Source organism: Tigriopus californicus, chromosome 5, assembly GCF_007210705.1.
Source record: "Tigriopus californicus strain San Diego chromosome 5, Tcal_SD_v2.1, whole genome shotgun sequence".
In the NCBI taxonomy this organism is placed as follows: Eukaryota; Metazoa; Arthropoda; class Copepoda; order Harpacticoida; family Harpacticidae; genus Tigriopus; species Tigriopus californicus.
Window position 1 is genome coordinate 11,363,753 of NC_081444.1, and position 18,169 is coordinate 11,381,921.

The window sequence follows — 18,169 nt, forward strand, 5'->3', positions numbered from 1 at the left end:
CGATGACGAGGAATAGATCGTAGTTGTGACAGACGAAAAAGCAACAGTTGTCGAGATATGGACAAAACTCCTGTGACAAATTGGTCCACATGCTTGAACAGAGGCGCTTCAAGCGACTAAGTAACGAACTTGAACCATCAACATTCGTAATTACCAGTCTTGGTGAGCTTGAGAACTCGCCATTCAAGAATGAGCTATTCTAAAGTAATGCCAGAAAAATGAACACGAATTCCTGTCTTGACGACATGCACCTTGCTTCCTGCGTGGAATGGTCGTGCTCTTATATTAATAAGAACCGCACTCGAACCATTGATCCCAAGCATGGCGTGGCTGTCTAACTATCCAACCTCATTTTTTTTGGAGGAGATGCAGAGTTAATTATGATGAAGATGCAATGCTCGTAGTCTGTTGGTACTCAAACTGTCATTGGAACGGAAGACTTGAATAGAACTTGGGTGGAAGGACCCATCCATGGAGGGTTGGAGGCGAATCAGGTACTTAGAGTGGGCTCGCCAAGATGCATTAGAAGAACACAAAAATACTCTTGATATGCTTGCCGTGGCTGGTACCTCTGTTGCTGCTGCTGCTGCTGCTTCTTCTTCTTCTTCTTCTTCTTCTTCTTCTTCTTCTTCTTCTTCTTAAGCCACTATTACGGTGGAATTGCTATCATTAAACACTAGTGTGGGACGGAAATGAAAACGACTGTGATTTATGATTGCAACTCGTCACCTTGCCTGGGATCCTCTCGAGTCAAGTTCAGATCCCTCCATCCGACTATCCAGCCAACCAAGTAACCAACCCATTTGCGTTGTCATTGTTGCATTTTCCACTTTATCCAGACCTCTTGTTGTTCACTTGGATTGGAGAGTCGAGAGAGTACTGAGAGTTCTAGTGCCACAGAATGGAAAGGAGTCTGGGAATGAATTGCCAATTCACTCGTTTGACCTCATTGACTTATTGCCCCACTGATTGATTTCCAGGGCCCAAAGAAGAGACTCTGCTGGGCATGGGAATGTCAAAGAACTGCTTGTCTCTCGCCTTTTAAAGGGGCACTTACTCTAGTGAGCATTGGAATCAAGTCTGATCGCTGATGGTCCACCCAAAGACATTGTCATTGTCGTGGTTGGACTTGTTGCTTTCAAAGCGGTGGCAGGGGGCACTTTCCAAGCTCTGCTTGCTGGAGAGAGGAGAGAGGAGAGAGGTTGGCTTTTGTCGCCATAGACGCAATTGAAACTCCTTTCTTTGACAAAACCATGAAAAATTGCATCCATCTCAACCCAAGAGAGAGAAAGAGAGAGAGAGAGAGAGGGGGGGGAGAGGGAGAAGGAAACGGCCTTTCTCAACAAGTTTTCATAAACTCACACTGCCAAATGCCAACTGCAACCTGTGACGATGTGGTTGGTTGGTAGGTAGGTAGATACGTAGGTAATAGTAGAGGAGAGATGAAGTGGCCGCCCAATGACAATGAAAACTCATTCAAGAATGCCCACTATTCGGTCTATCCATATCAAATCACTTGTTCAACATTCGTTACTGCTGTACTACCCACACTCACTCACTCAAAAACAAATTCGCTCATTTCCGCTTCCTTTTTCTCTCATCTCCGTGTAGATGGCGCTACCGTTGAAGACCGTGCTAGTATTCGGCCTGTTGGCCCTAATGGCCTCACGCTCGCCTGTCAACGCCCAAGACGAGCCCGAACAGCTCGAACAACCTGAACAGCCCGAGCAAGCACCGCAGCAACAACAGGAACCTGAACAACCCGACGGACCCACTCAATGTCCGGACGATCAGGTCTCGTTCGAAATGGTCACCGGATTTGTGTACACGGCTCCCGCAGACATGCTGGACTCTCAGCCCGGCACCCTGATGCTCACCGATTGCATTGACACGTGTCGACAAAATTCATCCTGTCGATCTATCAACTACGAGACCGGGCTTTGCGTCCTTTTCTCGTCTAACGCCGACGATAACGACAGTGAGTTTCACGAAAAGCAATGCTTCTTTTTTTCGAAATGAATTTAAATCCCGGGGCGGTGTTTAGATTTTTGATCAGACGGTAGGGCCCCATTAGTTTTTGTTTCAATCAAACCGTTTGTAAGTTTGATCGGAATCATCAGCCTTGTGCTTGTTGTCGTTCTATGTTATTTGACCGTTGGTTGGATGCTGGCAGTAATGGCATTTGCTCTTGACTTGACGAGCAGACTTAAAACACATGACAGTCTTAAACGAAGCACGTCTTTTCTGGGAATTCTCACCGGGGTCCAAAAAATATTCACGGGAATCGGAAGTCAACGACCGTCGTCTCCTCCTGTCTTTCTGCCCTTTTCTGCACTATGTGTGTATGTAAAGAAGGCTGGAGAATTAAAAAGAAGAAAAAGAAAGAAAAGCGAATCAATCTACAAATGAATAGTGAAGAGAATCCCAGTCAGGTCTGTACAATCAATTGAAACGCTCACTGCTTGGTTGGCTTGACACCTGCTGAAAAGTTAATAAAGTGAATCATGAGCTTGAGAGAAATCACATTTGGTTCCCAAGGTTCATTTCACTTTTCGTCTTGCTCTTTCAAATTTGCCAACCCCCTCAACGTGCAGACAGACCGACAGACCGACAGATAGACACGCACACACTAAAACTTGCCAACCGATCATCCAGCCAAAAAGTAGGAGTAGGTCATCATGCCAAGCTGATTTTCCCCGTTTTTAACATGACGAACGCAAGCGCAAAAAGATCTAGCTTATACGTATAAAAAAAAGAGAAATATCCACTTACCTGTGCCCTGAGGGCGTATAAGATCATAAAGAAATTGGTGGCTGTTACCCCATGGTCGAGCTCCATGTGATTTCGCGAATCGAATGCACCTTCCCATACGGCCGCAAACCGCACCCCTGGGCATGTTTTTTCTCCCCCCAAACAACAACAATAACAACCACCACATGATTCATAATACTGTTTTCCCTCTGTGTGTGTGTGCGTGTGTTCCATGTAGGCCAACTGACTCCTTCCCAATTCCCCGTGTTCACCATCTACGTCCAGAAAACGTGCCTTCCCTCGGCGCAGCGATGCCAAGCGGCCTGGAGCTTTGAGCGGGTTATGAACCACGAACTCCAGACGGAAGTCATCAAGTCAGGACAAGCTGCCAATCGAGAGGCGTGTCAAGAGCTCTGTTTGGGCGAGAAGGAATTCGAATGCCGGTAAGCAGACCATTTGTTTTAGAACACTAGTATTCACAATATGTTTGAATGTATGGACCACACGTTTGGATTCGATCTCTGGGAAGAAATGCCAGGCATTTGGGGCAAAGATCTTGGATTTGATTAGCCGGTGGTGCACCAATTGGATGGGATATACACCTCAGACTTCTGGGGCGAGTCAACATTTCGCCAGAGAATTAGATACATTAGATAGTAGTCAACGAGGCCAGAGCCAGGAAGGAGCACATACACGAGAATCCACTCCTCATGCATTGGGAAGAACTGGCTGTCTTCCGCTTTTCTTTTTTCCCCTATCAATGATGCATCAGGTTGTTCCGTAACGTCGCATTGATTAATGATCATTACCCTTTCTTGAAGTAAATGCAGGTCGACAAAGCATAGTTGGCCTCCTTTTGGGGAAGCTATTTTCAAATTGAAAGAGAATGCCAACTGGGAAACACTCTGTTGCGATTTATTATTTGTGAGAGCGAAGGTCGGAATGTCAGACCAATGAAGAGGATGGGTGACCTAAAAACAGCTCCCAGAGCGTGGAGTAAGAATTGGCCTCCCAGATACGTCCATACGTGCACATCCGACCATGATAATGTGGTATGGTGGTTTTGGTGGTGTTGGTGGTGTTGGTGCTGTCACCATTACCCAATTTCCGACATTCATCTCTGAGGGGAGGAACATAAAGCAACAGATAAATCGAGTTGATTGTTGCCTGACACGGTTTTTCACCATCGCCCTCTCACCCACCCGCCAATTCATAGCGAGATACAGGGACCGATAAAGAGAGCATGCGCGGAAATAAAGAAAAGCCGGGCCAAAACTACCTTTGATATGTAGTGCCTCTTACGTCGTAACAAGCACTTAAGTACATACGTATGTGACGTACTCAGAAGGTGCTCACTCCTCATGCCTTTGATCTCGATCTATGACAAGACACAAGAATACAAGCACGGAGTTCAAGCTCTAGTGAATCACCTTCACTTCTCGTGTCGTGTTGTCTCTCCAGAGAGCATGGAGCCGTGAAAGGCAACAACCATATTCGCCGTTAGAATATCTTCGGTTCCGGAAGTCCGGGTTGGTTGGTGGCTGGTATATGTACTTCAGTAATGTGGAGAATCCTGTTGCTGTGGTCTCATTATGAATGCTGCTTGAGTCTCGGTTCAGGTGATAAATCTCCGATGTGTGGCTTCACACAATCGGCGACTCATTCCGAGTGTCGGGCCCCAGTGCTCTCGGAAAGGGTATCAAAAATTAGCCCATGAACTTCATGCAGATCCAGGGATTAGATGCGATCCCATCTTTTGTGTGGCACCGCTATAAAAAAAAAGAGCAAAAAAGAAAAGAGAGCAGGCACCGAGCTAAAACAGATGCTCACCCGCCAGTGCTGACAAGAGCTTGAGAGGCAGAGGGCACCATAAAAATGGAATGGAAGACGAATAATCTAGGCCCACAAAGCCACTGGATAGGAAAGCATTCCCAGAAAAGAGGCCTTTATTTGAATGAGAACAAAGGAAGTTCACCGGGAATAATCATTAATCTGAACTAGAAAATCTCCTTTGTGCTGACCGTGCTCGCGATGTGCCGCACAACGGTAAGGAGGCAAAACTTGAGAAACGAAAAAAAGTTGTTCATTGTGCATGAAAGAATTGAAAGAGAGAGAGATTTATCGTTATTTAACATTAGATGAGGTTATTTTTGTGCAGCCTAATGAACTCCTAGCCCTCTCAGATTCATTTGTTCTATTAATCTTTTTTGGTTTGATTGGAAGTCGTAATGGCCGCTTCGTTGTGGTAAGTTACCTAACTAAATAAGAAATCCATGGAGATGAGAAGACCCAAATGCTCCGGGCTAAAAACCAATGTCTCAAATATCCAACTTGTCTCGAATTGTTTTGATCAAATTGAGCTGTCTGCTGGCTTCTTGGGAGACTTCAACGGGAGAAATGGTCCGATTGGAATGGTTTTCACAGGCAAGCAGCTTTAATTACCCTAGACTGATTGTTTTCTATGCCAGAAGCGACATTTTTTATTGTAAACACGTCCAGACATGCCATCACCGTCTGTTGTCGCTAATAACGTTTTCAAATTCCACAATCCACTCGTTCCGAATCATCGGAAATGAGCATAACGATCCTACTACAAATATAGGGTGGACCAAATATTTCTTCAGCTCGTATCAAATGAATTGAATAATGCCTTTTTGTCTCGAAACAACGGGATTGGTTGAGTACAACGAGAATTGTCGTAATCCGGTATCATATTGGATGGGTTGATGAATTGATGGATGGAAGGATCGATCGATCGATCGATCGATAGATGAATGGATGGATGGATGAATGGAAAGTGCATTGGTTGGGTTGTTTGAAATTTTAGACAGTGAAGGTGTAAATGAACGAGCATTGGCAGATCAAACTTTCTTCAAGATTGTCACGATTACCGATGTTGTTCGACCATTTTTGTCCATTTCATGGCTAATAAACCACCCCCGGAGGCCAAGCACAGAGGAAAAACACAGAAGAGGCTTTGCTGGTAATGGCTCCGAGACACACAATTCCAAGAAGAAACTCAATTTGGGAAATTTATATGTACTGTACAAGAGTACAGTATAGTACTACAGTTCTGTGAGGTATCACTGGCCCTCTCAATCCAGAAACTATTGCTACTAAGCATATTTGCCATTTACGTACAAGCACGTGCTTTGTGGAAAGATCACTGGTACATTTGTATATTTGTACATGTGCACTATGATTTCATGACAAGAGCCAAGCCAAGAGATCGTCGATGCCATCGATAAACCAATTCCTAACTGAGATCCCAAATTTGAATCAAGATTTACAACGACAGAGTCTTGTGTTGCTCCTATTACATGGCGGTCAAGGGAAAATATGTGCAATGAACGTTTCATTCACAAGAAACTGGATTCTTTATTGTAGAGTCCATTGGGATGGAAGGAAGAGGGGAAATTGTGCCCCCGAATTTGTGGTTCTCTTTTCCTCAGTACACAATCCGAGCTTTTCGGTTGGGGAGAGCACACACTCGCACAATTCTCTTCAAATTCGGGAAAATGACGTTTGATTTCCGACAAAGGTGCACGCCCCCTTTGAACAACCCTCCATCTACCTCTATCAAGGTGTTGTCCGTGCTTCATGTCTCAGTATTGGAATGGTTGCCGAAGACATTTTCCATCTGAGTCCATTGGACAACAGCCAGAACCACTTAAACGTCTTTGGCATGGCCAACTTCAACTGCAACCACCACCTCTTTTATGGCTGGGTTTCCCTAGTGATAATTGCATGATCTGACCAATAAACAGTTATACGACTACAAATGGTCCACCTGGAAAGCCAACTAATCGTTGGGCCACATCACCACGAGCCAATTAAAGAGTAGAAATCATGGTTTCGGCACTAATTGAGCCACCAGTGTGTGTTGTTTTACCAACACCGGATAAAGTCAAACAGTATCGCATTGCATTCTTCTCTGGGGTTGAACTTGGCATTCTTCATTGTTTTAATGTTCTACTAACCTTACTAGGAATATATTTTCCCATCCATAACCTTACGACTTTATGGCAAGCGATTCCATGGATTGTTCATAGATACTGAACCGAGCATTTGGCTTACAAATTTCAAGATTTGAAGGGAGAAGAGACTCGTCTAAACAGAGGAACGTAATTGCTTGGCTGGCGAAGCAAGCAATCCCGTTCAGGTATAATTTGCAAAGGTCGTGAGTTTCATGGTAAAAGGGAGATGATGTCGAGAGGAAGCTCCAAATTTCTCCCTCTCCTTGAGAGAACAACCCAACAACTCAATTGGAAGTACTGCAGACCCCAATGGAAATGTCTTCCTGTTGAAGGGGAATACCTGGCTGGACTAATGGAGAGAGAGAGAGAGAGAGACATGCGTGCCTATCCAATAAGCATAATGTTTGGGTAAAGTTTGTGTGGTGTGTGTGTGTGGGGGGGGGTATGCAATTGTGCATGCGAATGAATGATACCTTTTAGAGCCCATTTTTGGCCATGGCCTGACCTTATCAACCCGAATTACGGGGAAAATCCCCAACGGGTTTGCAACACGACATGTTACTGTATGTAGAGACGAAGCAACACTCACTGATCGTCAATTTTGCATTGGTGCGAGTCTGTACGAGTACATCCCTCTACCTCTACCTCTACTCTGGCCACTAAGTGGAAATGCATCCTACCAGTCGAACAAACAATTTTCGCGACATGGTTTACCTTTGGTTCATAATCAGATTTGAAATAGTAAGAAAGATTCTCGGCCAGAGATCGGCACGCCAACAATTAGCAACAACAAGCATTGTCGTGATTGTCCAAACGATATCCCCGAAAGTTCTCATCATGACATGCTGATCGCCATCATTGGGAACTTTTGGTCGGTCACTTTTCTCTTTTTGATGACAAAAACCATTTCTGACGTTTGGAAAAGGAGAAAATCCTTGGCCAAACTCAAGATTAATAGAAACCTGCAGGATGATTCTTGACTTTGCTGCAACAGTCATGATGATGGCAATGATTATTCATCCATTTGATGACTGCTCTTTGTCGACACAAATGGTTGAACTGACCAAGTCCGGCAATAGAAACAGAAACAGTGTCAAAAACTCGCTTCGCTGTAGTTCCATCGAGCATTTTACGGCTAGAAGTCCGAATCACCCTGGTTCAGCTTGGGTCAATTTCAAGAAAGGACGTTTTCTTCACGAAGAACACTTTGCATATTTCCTGTAGCTTTGGTTTAGATCTAGGCCTGGCATTCGATAGTCTGAACTTAGATTGTACTTGGAATTGGAAGTTCAATCAGTGGCTCACTCACTGGCCACAGACACAAAAGGGCAAAGAGGCAAACCATGGAAAAGCGCAATGCAATCACGAGGAATTGTTTCTTTTTCTGTTACTCGATCCTTTGACTGCCTGAGCATTGGCATTAAAACACGAGACACCAAACATGGCCGTTAAATTTGATTACTGAAAGTGCTTGGGGATAGAAGAAGCATTTGTCATCAGATGAGAGCACCACTACTTTGTACGCGTACCTTATTATCCTCTGATTACAGATCCGTCATCTTCAACACGGAAAGCGGTGAATGTAACTTGATGGACCAGGATCGTCACACGTTAGCTGGATCCCCGTCGTTCATGCCTTTGGAGAAGAGCGACTACATGGAGATCAATTGCGCCATCAGTGATCCCAAGAAACTCTGCTTGTACGATGAGGTGAAGGGCAAGATTCTTAAGACCGTGGACATGGTCTACCAAGGGATGGCTTCCAAAGAGGATTGCGAGGATATCTGCAACAACGCCCCATTTCGATGCCACTCCTACGACTTCAACGACACCGGTGACAACGTCTGCAGGTATGAATTGCTTCTCTACCGGTATCTGCAATATCTGCAATTAGTGAAGGCCTCAGAGAATAGGCTTCAACTCGGTTCATCTTTTTGCTTGAAGGTTGAGCCATCACTCCGCCCACTCACTGACCCAGATTGAAGAGCCCTACTTGGCCATTGAGGAGGCCACCACCTATGAGTTGATCTCGTGCTACAACGTGACCATTGCTTGCCATTCCGGTGACATGACGGCCAACATTCAGACCTCGGCCCTTTTCAATGGCAAGATCTATGCCAAGAGCAGCCCGGTCAATTGCGTGGTGGATGTGAGCAACTCGCTGAATTTCTCCATCACCATGGCCTACAACGACCTGGAGTGCGGTGTAGAGCGAGAAGGACCCGGCATGTACACCAACGAGGTCATCGTCCAACACCACGATCGCATCGTTACCTCCGACGACTTGGGACTGGATCTGACTTGTCAATACGACTTGACCAACAAATCCGTGTCCAATACGGTTGATCTGACCATTACTGGGGAAATCACCCCTTCCCTGTACGAGGAGGCCGTGGTGGATTCACCCAATGTGATCATGCGTGTGGAAGATGCCAGTGGGGCCGATACCAAAACGGCAGTTGTCGGGGATCCGCTCAATTTGGTGTTCGAAATCTTGGACGAGGATTCGCCATATGAGATCTTTGTTCGCGACCTCGTGGCCATGGATGGCGCCACCGACACCGAATTACTTCTCATCGACGAAAGGGGTTGCCCGGCTGATCCCACTATCATGAGTGAGCTCCGCAAGAGCGCCCTCACCCCCAAGATGCTCCTGTCCAACTTTGACGCCTTCCGATTCCCCACTTCTCAAGTGGTCCAATTCCGAGCTTTGGTCACACCCTGTATGCCCACGTGCGAGCCCGTTCAGTGCGAGGTCCTCGATTATACGGGTCAAAACCGCGGAGTCGAATCTTATGGACGCAAAAAGCGCTGGCTCTCGACCATTGAGGATACGTTCCAATCTCGTCGGAGACGGAACACGCCCGAGAGCGACGAGGTGCTCGTGGTCCAGACCATCCAGATTCTGGACAAGCTCGGCAAGCAGCGACATCGCCACCGAAGCAATCCCAACCAGGAGAAGTTCCCCCAGTACAATGCCACTTTCGGGGGGGATCTATTTGGCGAGATTGAAGTCGACTCTTCCGCTTGCGTCAACCCCGAACAGGCCGAGTCCACACTGATGGCAGGGGGCGTGGTGTTCCTTGTGTTGCAGGTCCTGATCCTCCTTTTCTGCACGTTGCTCTGGAAGCGGAAACGCAACCTTCAAGCCAAAGAAATCATGCTTCCATCGCCACCAGGATCGTCCACAGCTGACAGCTTGTCATACATCTATGAGTCGAGCATCCCACGACGCTTCCACTAAGATCTTTTTCATTAGGAACGATTTACTTTTGTCCCAAAGTGACGACGCCCATGGCCAGGCACTCGGTATAGTTACCAAAGAAGGCCGAAAAAAAGCAACCACAGCCACACGTGTGATATGCCATTACTATTGCTGTACCCCAACTATTTGATTGTCTTTACTTCTATACATATCAAAGAAATCTCGCGGGGCTCACCCGACCCACGTGACGATTCAATGAATCCCCACGTAAATTGTCTTCGTTCTGGAATTTCCCCACTTGATCATTCGCACTTCCAATGGTGTCTTCCCCTGGTGATGGTTTCATTCTTAAAAATCCAACTCGAATCGGGCTCATGTTTGAGCCTGAAAGCTCTGGGCCGAAATGGCAAAATGGACCTGTGTGTTATTCCGGACTGGTTTGGCATTACGAAAATCTGATCTACTGTGTACACTTTCTCACCAATCTCGTTAAGCAAATCTCATAAATTTCAAGACAAATTTGAAGATAAAAATTCATGTCGTCCTTCATAAATAGTAAGCATTACCATGTCTAGCTAGCTAACTTTCAGTTCAGGCAAGTGCCGACGGCCTTGGATTGGCCCAATTCCCCAAAAGTGTCCGTTCATAAACTTTGATTGTGATCGACAATCCAGTACGTACTATCGATGTTTGCATTATACCTGTCAAAAAGGGTATCGCTATGTTAAGATACCAATTCATGTACAATAATTACATAAAATAAAATTAAAAACTACAAATGAACAAACCTTTGAAGTCTACGTATTCATTCCGATACATGCCGGATTAGTTTCATTTCACCGAGAGATGGCAATCCGTGAGTGGAAAATAGGATGATGGAACTAGAAATGATGAAGCTAACGACTGAAATTCACTTCTCAACCAATCTGGCACCTTTTAAAAATTGTCTCAGCAAAGGCAAAACTACATCATTATAATGGTTTATTGTTATGCTACTATTAAGCAGAGATGACCATGTGTTTCTCTTTCATACATCGATTCTAGTTACCCTAAATTACGCTTTGAAAGCACTGTCAAACCTCCGAGAGGCCAGAACCATTTCTTTTCAGAGCGAACGAATGAATCTTGGATTGAGAAAAGATTTCCATAAGCTGAATCTCCTCTCAATCGAAGATTGAAACTAGAAGAGTCTTATGTCTATCTGATCATGTTGTATACTTGTATTCGAAGTTACTGGCAGAATTTTTGCAGAATTTTAAGTCTCTTCAATTTTGAAGCATAAATGACTTAACTTTGGTGAAAAGGGAACCTATCAATTCAACGATCCAGCCCAATTCAGATGGAATCATTCATTCCGATCATGATGCCGATATACGAAAAACTATTCAAATGAAACATTTTGTCCTATCTGGGGGGGGGAAGTCTGCGTTCAATCTTTGTCCCAATGGCTCACATCAACGAAGGATTAACAGGTGTTTCATTCATTCTTGAGAGGACTTCTCCCACTGTTACTTCATTTCTATTGGCCTTCCCCAGGGGGATTCATTATCGCCATTCTTTTCAACCTTGCCAAGGGGCTTTTGGGCCAATACAATTAAGATGAAGGCCATGATTTTGCATACATATTGTCTGCCTCCCAACTCTTTTAACATCAGCAATAGTCCGATGGAAATCTGCAGACATTTCGATGATGTTTCTTGTTGGTTTGATACTCATTCCCCACTTGTCCTTTTCATTTGAGGGCGCTAATGCCCTCTGCTTCGTCTAACCGAGGACAAACAAACTTAGAGACGAGAGAATACTCTTTAAAGATGCTAGACCTTATGAAGGTGTTATTGGTTGAACAACTTCTTGCTGGACGTACTTAACCCAATCTTTCCCTATGGCCTTCACTTTTGCCTTCCCTACTCCACCCGACACGCCCTTCTAACTTTCAACTAACTTCACCAAATCAACAGATACCTGTGCGTGGTCCAGTATCCCGGTAATCCATGGATGCATTCTCCACGTGAAACTGAGCACCTGGCCATCGGGTTGGCAAGGTCAGAGTCCAGCAGTGTAGGCATCCTGGCCTTTTCGGTGGTGATGGCCAAAGAATACCGATCTGTGCATGCCTTCAAGGCCTTCCTTGATTGTGCCAATTGATAATCCTTGCTCTAATTTAGATCATTTAGCCCAACGGTATCGGTAAAAGATCTGAGAATAGTTGATCATGCAGACATATCTACCATCCAATTTGGTATGAAAACTTTAAAAATATCCATTGTCTAGACGCACTTGAAATGTGCATCCCCCACTTGTGCCTTAATGACTGCAGTAGGGGGAATTGAAATAGAAAAAGTGTAAAGAGCTCACGCAAAATTTTGCAAGTAAGGCCCATTTAAATCATTGAGATCGACTCCAGACTCTGGAGTTATGGAGTGTCCAAAAAAGATACGAACGATATCTAATCATTTACATGTTTAAATGCCTTGTTGGCCTTTATCACAACCCAGGCCGGAGGTGAGCACACTTTGAACAATAGAATATGCATTACATGTACCGTTTAACATTGAGTGAACTCGATGGACTTGAGCTCTTAAAGAACCTTAAGGCATCTGTGTCTTCTTGAACAGAGGCCTTGTCCTCTTTAATCTTTTACCCGTAGCTCTCTGACGATTCTATAATTTAGATGAACCTTTTTTATGTCATAAACGCGATCTTGTTCATTTTCTTGATGACTTTTATTGAACCAAATTTAGTCACTTTTGTTGTGTTATCACATTTTTGTCAACCATTCTCTCATTCAGACCATTCATTCATTTAATTCTTTTATCTATGCATGTGCATTTGATATTCATGCACTTTTATGCATCCCCTACTCATTGACATGACCGGCAGTCGCAAAAAGATTGTTATTATTCAATAATGATCGATCTCGTGATCGTCTTGGTCTCATCAAATCAGTTCCAGCTGGTCCCTGAAAACAATTGTGATCCATTATGGAAAATCCCCGAGCGAATCAAGCTGTCGGTAACAGCCCAGGTCAAGATATATGAGCTAGCCGAATTAGCTCAGGTCAGCCTGTTGTTCAACAGTCGTATGCCAGCCAGCGATGGCAAAATTCGACTTTGAAGGAATTTCTGCCACTTTCTGCCACCATTTTCTGCCACCTGGTCAAAAAATGGCTCTTAATGATTTCTCATCCCTGATTGCAAGGGCTTGCCGGATGAAACGCTGTCTGATAAGACTATGGCCGATTTCATTTTCGATGAGGTTGGCTTCAAAAAGTCTGAATTGACTTAAAGATGCGGGGTCTTTCCAAAGGGAGCAGAACTGTGAAGGTGTTAAGTAAAGAACCAATTACGCTAAGTAAGCGCTTCCCTGATAAGAACGAATTTTGGAGATCGTATGATGACAAAATATGACATTGCTCTATTCGTGGATGGAATGCATATTCCACTCTACATTTTATTGGTGTGCCCGAAGGAATTTCAAACTCCAAACTGATCGAGTTTCTGCAAAACTTCGTTAAAGTTACCTCTGAGGTTGAAGCATTTGGTGGAAGAAACGATCAAAGATTGCGCAGTTTAACCAACGGTCATAGTGTTTTGTCCTCTTTAATCTTTTACCCGTAGCTCTCTGACGATTCTGCAATTTAGATGAACCTTTTTTGTCATAAACGCGATCTTGTTCATTTTCTTCGATCCTTACGTCACTATCCTCACGTACAGGGGTGTCGAGCCATTTTTGACCAGGTGGCAGAAAATGGTGGCAGAAAGTGGCAGAACTTGCTTCAAAGTGGTTTTTTACCAACGAAGATATAACTTGGATGGGAAATTATTAAAAGCCGTTTTTGACCATTTGGCAGAAAATGGTGGCAGAAAAGGGTAGAAATTCCTTCAAAGTCGAATTTTGCCATCGCTGGTCAAAACAGCCAATTCCAATTCAAATATTGTACCAAAGATAATATGACTTGCCTAGAACTCATTCTCAGGCATCGGTTAGAAACCTGTAAAACAAAAAAATAACGTCTATGCGGCCATATCGTACCTGATGATAACGTTTAGTGAACCAAATCTAGTCACTTTTTTAGTCACATTTAGTGTGACAACGAAAAGGGATCTTGGTGTTGTGTTTGCTCTTGCAAGCTAAGTTTCTTGTCAAAGTGCTTGTATGGCTGCATAAGGCTATCGCATGTTGGATCTTTTGAAACGAACCTTTACTTAAAGAACGTTGTTCTACTAACACGACTTTACAAAACTTATGTGCCACCACTTTTGGAGCTTGCCACTCAGGTTTGGACCCTGTCCTTTTCCAGGGATATTAGTGGAATAATTTTCGCGGTGGGTTCTACCTTACTCGGGAATTTCATATCCCGATAGGCTATTTCGACTTGAGCTTGAGTCCCTAGAGGAGAGACAACTTCGCATGGATCTAGTCTGCGCTTTTAAAATCGCTCGGAATTTGCTGAACATATCCGATTTAACTACAGGAGAGTGTTACCGTAGAGAGACAACAAATGTGATCTCAAGTGTACAAACACGAAGCAGAATAAATGAACATTTAAAACATCAATTAATACGCTCAAAAGTACGAGAGGGGGCTTTTTCGTTTGCAGTGTGAAATTGTGGAATTTCTTGCCGCTGGACCTAAGACTGTGCTCTAGTCTGGCCTTGTTTAAGCATGGACTTTAGACGTCAATTTACTGCCGGACTGCAAATGTGCAATCCCTCCTAAGTGAAAAGCAATTTTACTTAAACTTCAAGTGTGATCGAACTCTGGCGAATGACTCCTATCGTCCCCTATTTCTCTACCTTTCATTTTATGTAGTTTTTTACCTGCGTCTTCAGCATTTCTTTTTTTAAACCATTACTCTTCTACCATCATTTCTTGGTGACTTGAGTGGTTCCACAATAAACAATAAACTCACCATGTTTCAAACACTGCTTTGTTACAAAATTAATTTATGGTACGAATGGTCAAGGTTCTGGTTTTTAATTGCAGTCAATGCCTTCTTCATTGGGATTTCCAAGGACATTGCATCTCCTTGCGGTATTTCTCCCAAACAAAGATTGGTAATCAATCTGTCTGAAAGTCTTTCATATGGGACTGCGAGGTAGGAGTTAAACAAACTCTAGAAGCCAAAAAAGGAAAGAGAGTATTAGTAGGGAAGAACCATGACTTTTTGCTTCATTCAAAACTTTTGAGATCCCGTGAAGACAGATACTAACAAAAGTGATTAAACTTCTTTTGAGTGATTTGAGTTTATGCGAGATTGTAAAATAAGAGTGATGAGTAGGGACTTTTTTAGTGTGTAGTTTAAATATATTGTCACTTTGGGGCATTTTTAAACGTTCAGGTGGTTTTGAACATATTTCCGAAGACATTTTGTCAAAATTCTGTCAAATTTTTGTACCAAAGAACATTAATAATGCATCTTAGCATCTATGTTGCACTCTCATACTTTGGCGAGTCATTTGTTACGTTCATTTTTGCTTAGAAAATGCAGCCCTGCCTCCAGTGGTGCGGTTTTTTTGTTGCAATCCTGAACTTCACTTCTTAATGAACAAGACCGTTCATGTAGTTCAACTGAGCATTGCATTTATCCAAATCTTGGCAACGGTTTATTTAGCTAGATAAAGCTATTGATTGTGCAAAATATGAAAACTATTCTTTTTCTAACAAGTCTTAAAAAAAAATATTAAAGAGTATTAATATTTCGTGGCATCTGAATTTTAGACCTTTGGGAGGAGGATGTATCTTAAGAAGTTGCAATATTGGCTTTAGTAAAGTTTGCAACACCCAATTTGAGATTTTGTGACACAAGCACACCAAAATGAAAGTGCAAAGAAAATTATCCATTTAGTACAGCGTCTTTTCATCGCAACTGGCCATTTAACTTCAGTATCTAATGAACTTGTCAACTATCAAATAACTTACAGTATTTGAAACTTCATTATTTCTACATTTCACCAGAAGCAGTGGAATATTTTCAGTGCATCGAGTGATGAGAGTTCTGAATTAGCGGTGAATAGTATTGCCGCCACATAAATAACTGAATTGATTTTTTCCCAAGGAATCTAGTCCAACTTCTTAACTCATACTCTTTATCATCAAACTTGAGGTATGTGTTGTTCAGACAATAAACGACCTTTATTTTATTGTTGTTGCAACCTATCACCCTATAGAACCATCAATAGGAGTAATGGGATCAAACGATTATCAAAATTAAATGATTGGTACCAGAAAGCTTGGAAATTAATTGGCAATAGTTAATTTCCAAGTAATGAGTTAGTATCAATCAAAAAGATTGCCTTAGTTTGATGTGAGAATATTCAGAGTGATATGTTGAGTCTGGCTAATGGCTTCCCAACATGCCATTACTAATGTGATATAATTGGAAAGAAAACAACTGTAATAACACCTGTGATTATTCATTTGATAGTAATATATAATATTCAAGTTCTTTTTGGATTCTTGATGTTGCTGAATGTCTCATTCAAATTTACCACTATTTCTTGTTTGATAACTTGTTCAGGATAGGCCTTGCAGAGGTTGGAAAACAGCAATGTTAATACATTAACGTCAATTGTTGTCTAGGGTTGTTAATTCTCTTTTTTTACAACGACGCAAGAACAAAGGTTAGCAGAGGGTTTACTAACGCTGTTTTTCCTTTTTTTGCCGCGAGATGTCTCATTATGAAACAAGCAGTCCTTATTTTCGCCAAACCAAGTAAAGGAATTTTTCAGCCTGAAATTGTATGAAGTAGTGGGAAGTTAAACCGGTAGTCCAAGAACTGTCCAAGAACAAAACGTACTTCTGATTTATCAAGAAACTGTTTGACGCACGAAGGCATATTCCCAAGTATGATACCGCATGCCGCGGAAGAGTGACATCCCTCTGCATTTAGGAGCTACCATCAAAAATAGAGGAAGAAACATGAAAGAAGTTATTTTTCATTTTGTTAAATGTTCTTGAGCCTCATTTTTTTACATGATATCTTCCCAACCCTATTTTTTCTATATTTTCCGGATTGGAGAACTTATTGCGCACCCTGAAGTATCAGAATTCTAACCTTGTACAGGGACCTCTGGGAAGATTCTGGATATCCGTGCCTTTATTGTCCAGCCGCATCTTGAATATGCCTCGCCCATTTGAGCTCAAATGAGTTCAGCAGGTTTAAAAAAAGGTCAAGCAAGTGCAAAGGTGTTTAATAGAAACATTGAAGGTATGAGAGAGCTCTCATTTTAGGAGTGATTAGAATGGTTGGGATCGGACAGTATTCAAAGAAGGTACGAAAGATATGAGATCCTGTACGTTTTTCATGAAACTGCATTCATGAGCTATGTCCCAACCCCGGTTGTAGGGTCAATGGCAGTGACTGTAGAGGCTTAAAGTGCGTTTTGAGAGCTAGTTCGAACAATGAGGTTCATCTCTTTTCTTTTTCGTGCTCCTTCAATGTTCAATTTGCTTCCGTCAAACTTTCATAGGAAGTATGTTTGTGTTGATCTGGTAACATCCTTGAAGTCAGACTTGCACAATATTTTGACAAAATTTCCTAATCAACCCTGCATTCAAAGGCTTGCCACATCCACCTACTCCAATTCGTTGGTGGATCAGCTATTTCATAAATATAACAATATATCTAAACTAACAAATAACAACGGGATTGCCAGGAGTGTTGTGCAACGAGAACTAAGGAAACCCTTCACGCTATCCTCTTCCCGATCTCATACCTTTTTTATCAGGACGGTGGATCCATGGAACGCGCTCCCCCTGGCGACTCGTCTTTCCAATTCGTCTGTTTCTTTTAAAGAATTAGTTTAGACCGGAAGCACTTAATCTGTTTTCTTGCCGTATGTTTTCTACTTCTTCAGCAGTTAGTTAATCATGTTTCTTTTTCTTTCTCTAGGTTTTAGTACCTTTCCCAATTGTGCCATCACTCTTTCATACACATTGTGTCTATGGGTGGCTCTTAAGAAAAAACAGTATTAAGCCGAATTGCTTAATTCAAGCAAGAGCCGAGGTAAAGCTCTATCATATATATTCGTGTATTTTGTCTTGATGTTTATATCAAATGCGAGGCCCCGAATAAAAGCAACAAAAACAAATAAAATAAAAAAGAATTTAAGTTTAAGGGCTATAAGGTACATTATTGTTTCATTTTTTTTCCTTCAAGTAATCCAATTTCTATCATTGATATCATTCTCTGTTTCTACTTTACCCACATAGACCCCAAAATAATTCATTGAAG

At 42.7% G+C, this 18,169-nt stretch overlaps 1 protein-coding gene across 1 annotated transcript in view; it reads left to right on the forward strand.

Moving 5' to 3' along the window:
- LOC131881221 (uncharacterized) overlaps positions 1–10,710 on the forward strand; it is an 18,976-nt gene extending 8,266 nt beyond the window's left edge. The window contains exons 2-5 of the mRNA XM_059228015.1: positions 1,612–1,978; positions 2,990–3,194; positions 8,279–8,578; positions 8,673–10,710. Coding sequence (XP_059083998.1) covers positions 1,612–1,978; positions 2,990–3,194; positions 8,279–8,578; positions 8,673–9,972 — 2,172 coding nt within the window. The 3' untranslated portion in view covers positions 9,973–10,710. The remainder of the gene's footprint in view (positions 1–1,611; positions 1,979–2,989; positions 3,195–8,278; positions 8,579–8,672) is intronic.
- The last annotated feature ends 7,459 nt before the right edge of the window (positions 10,711–18,169 follow it).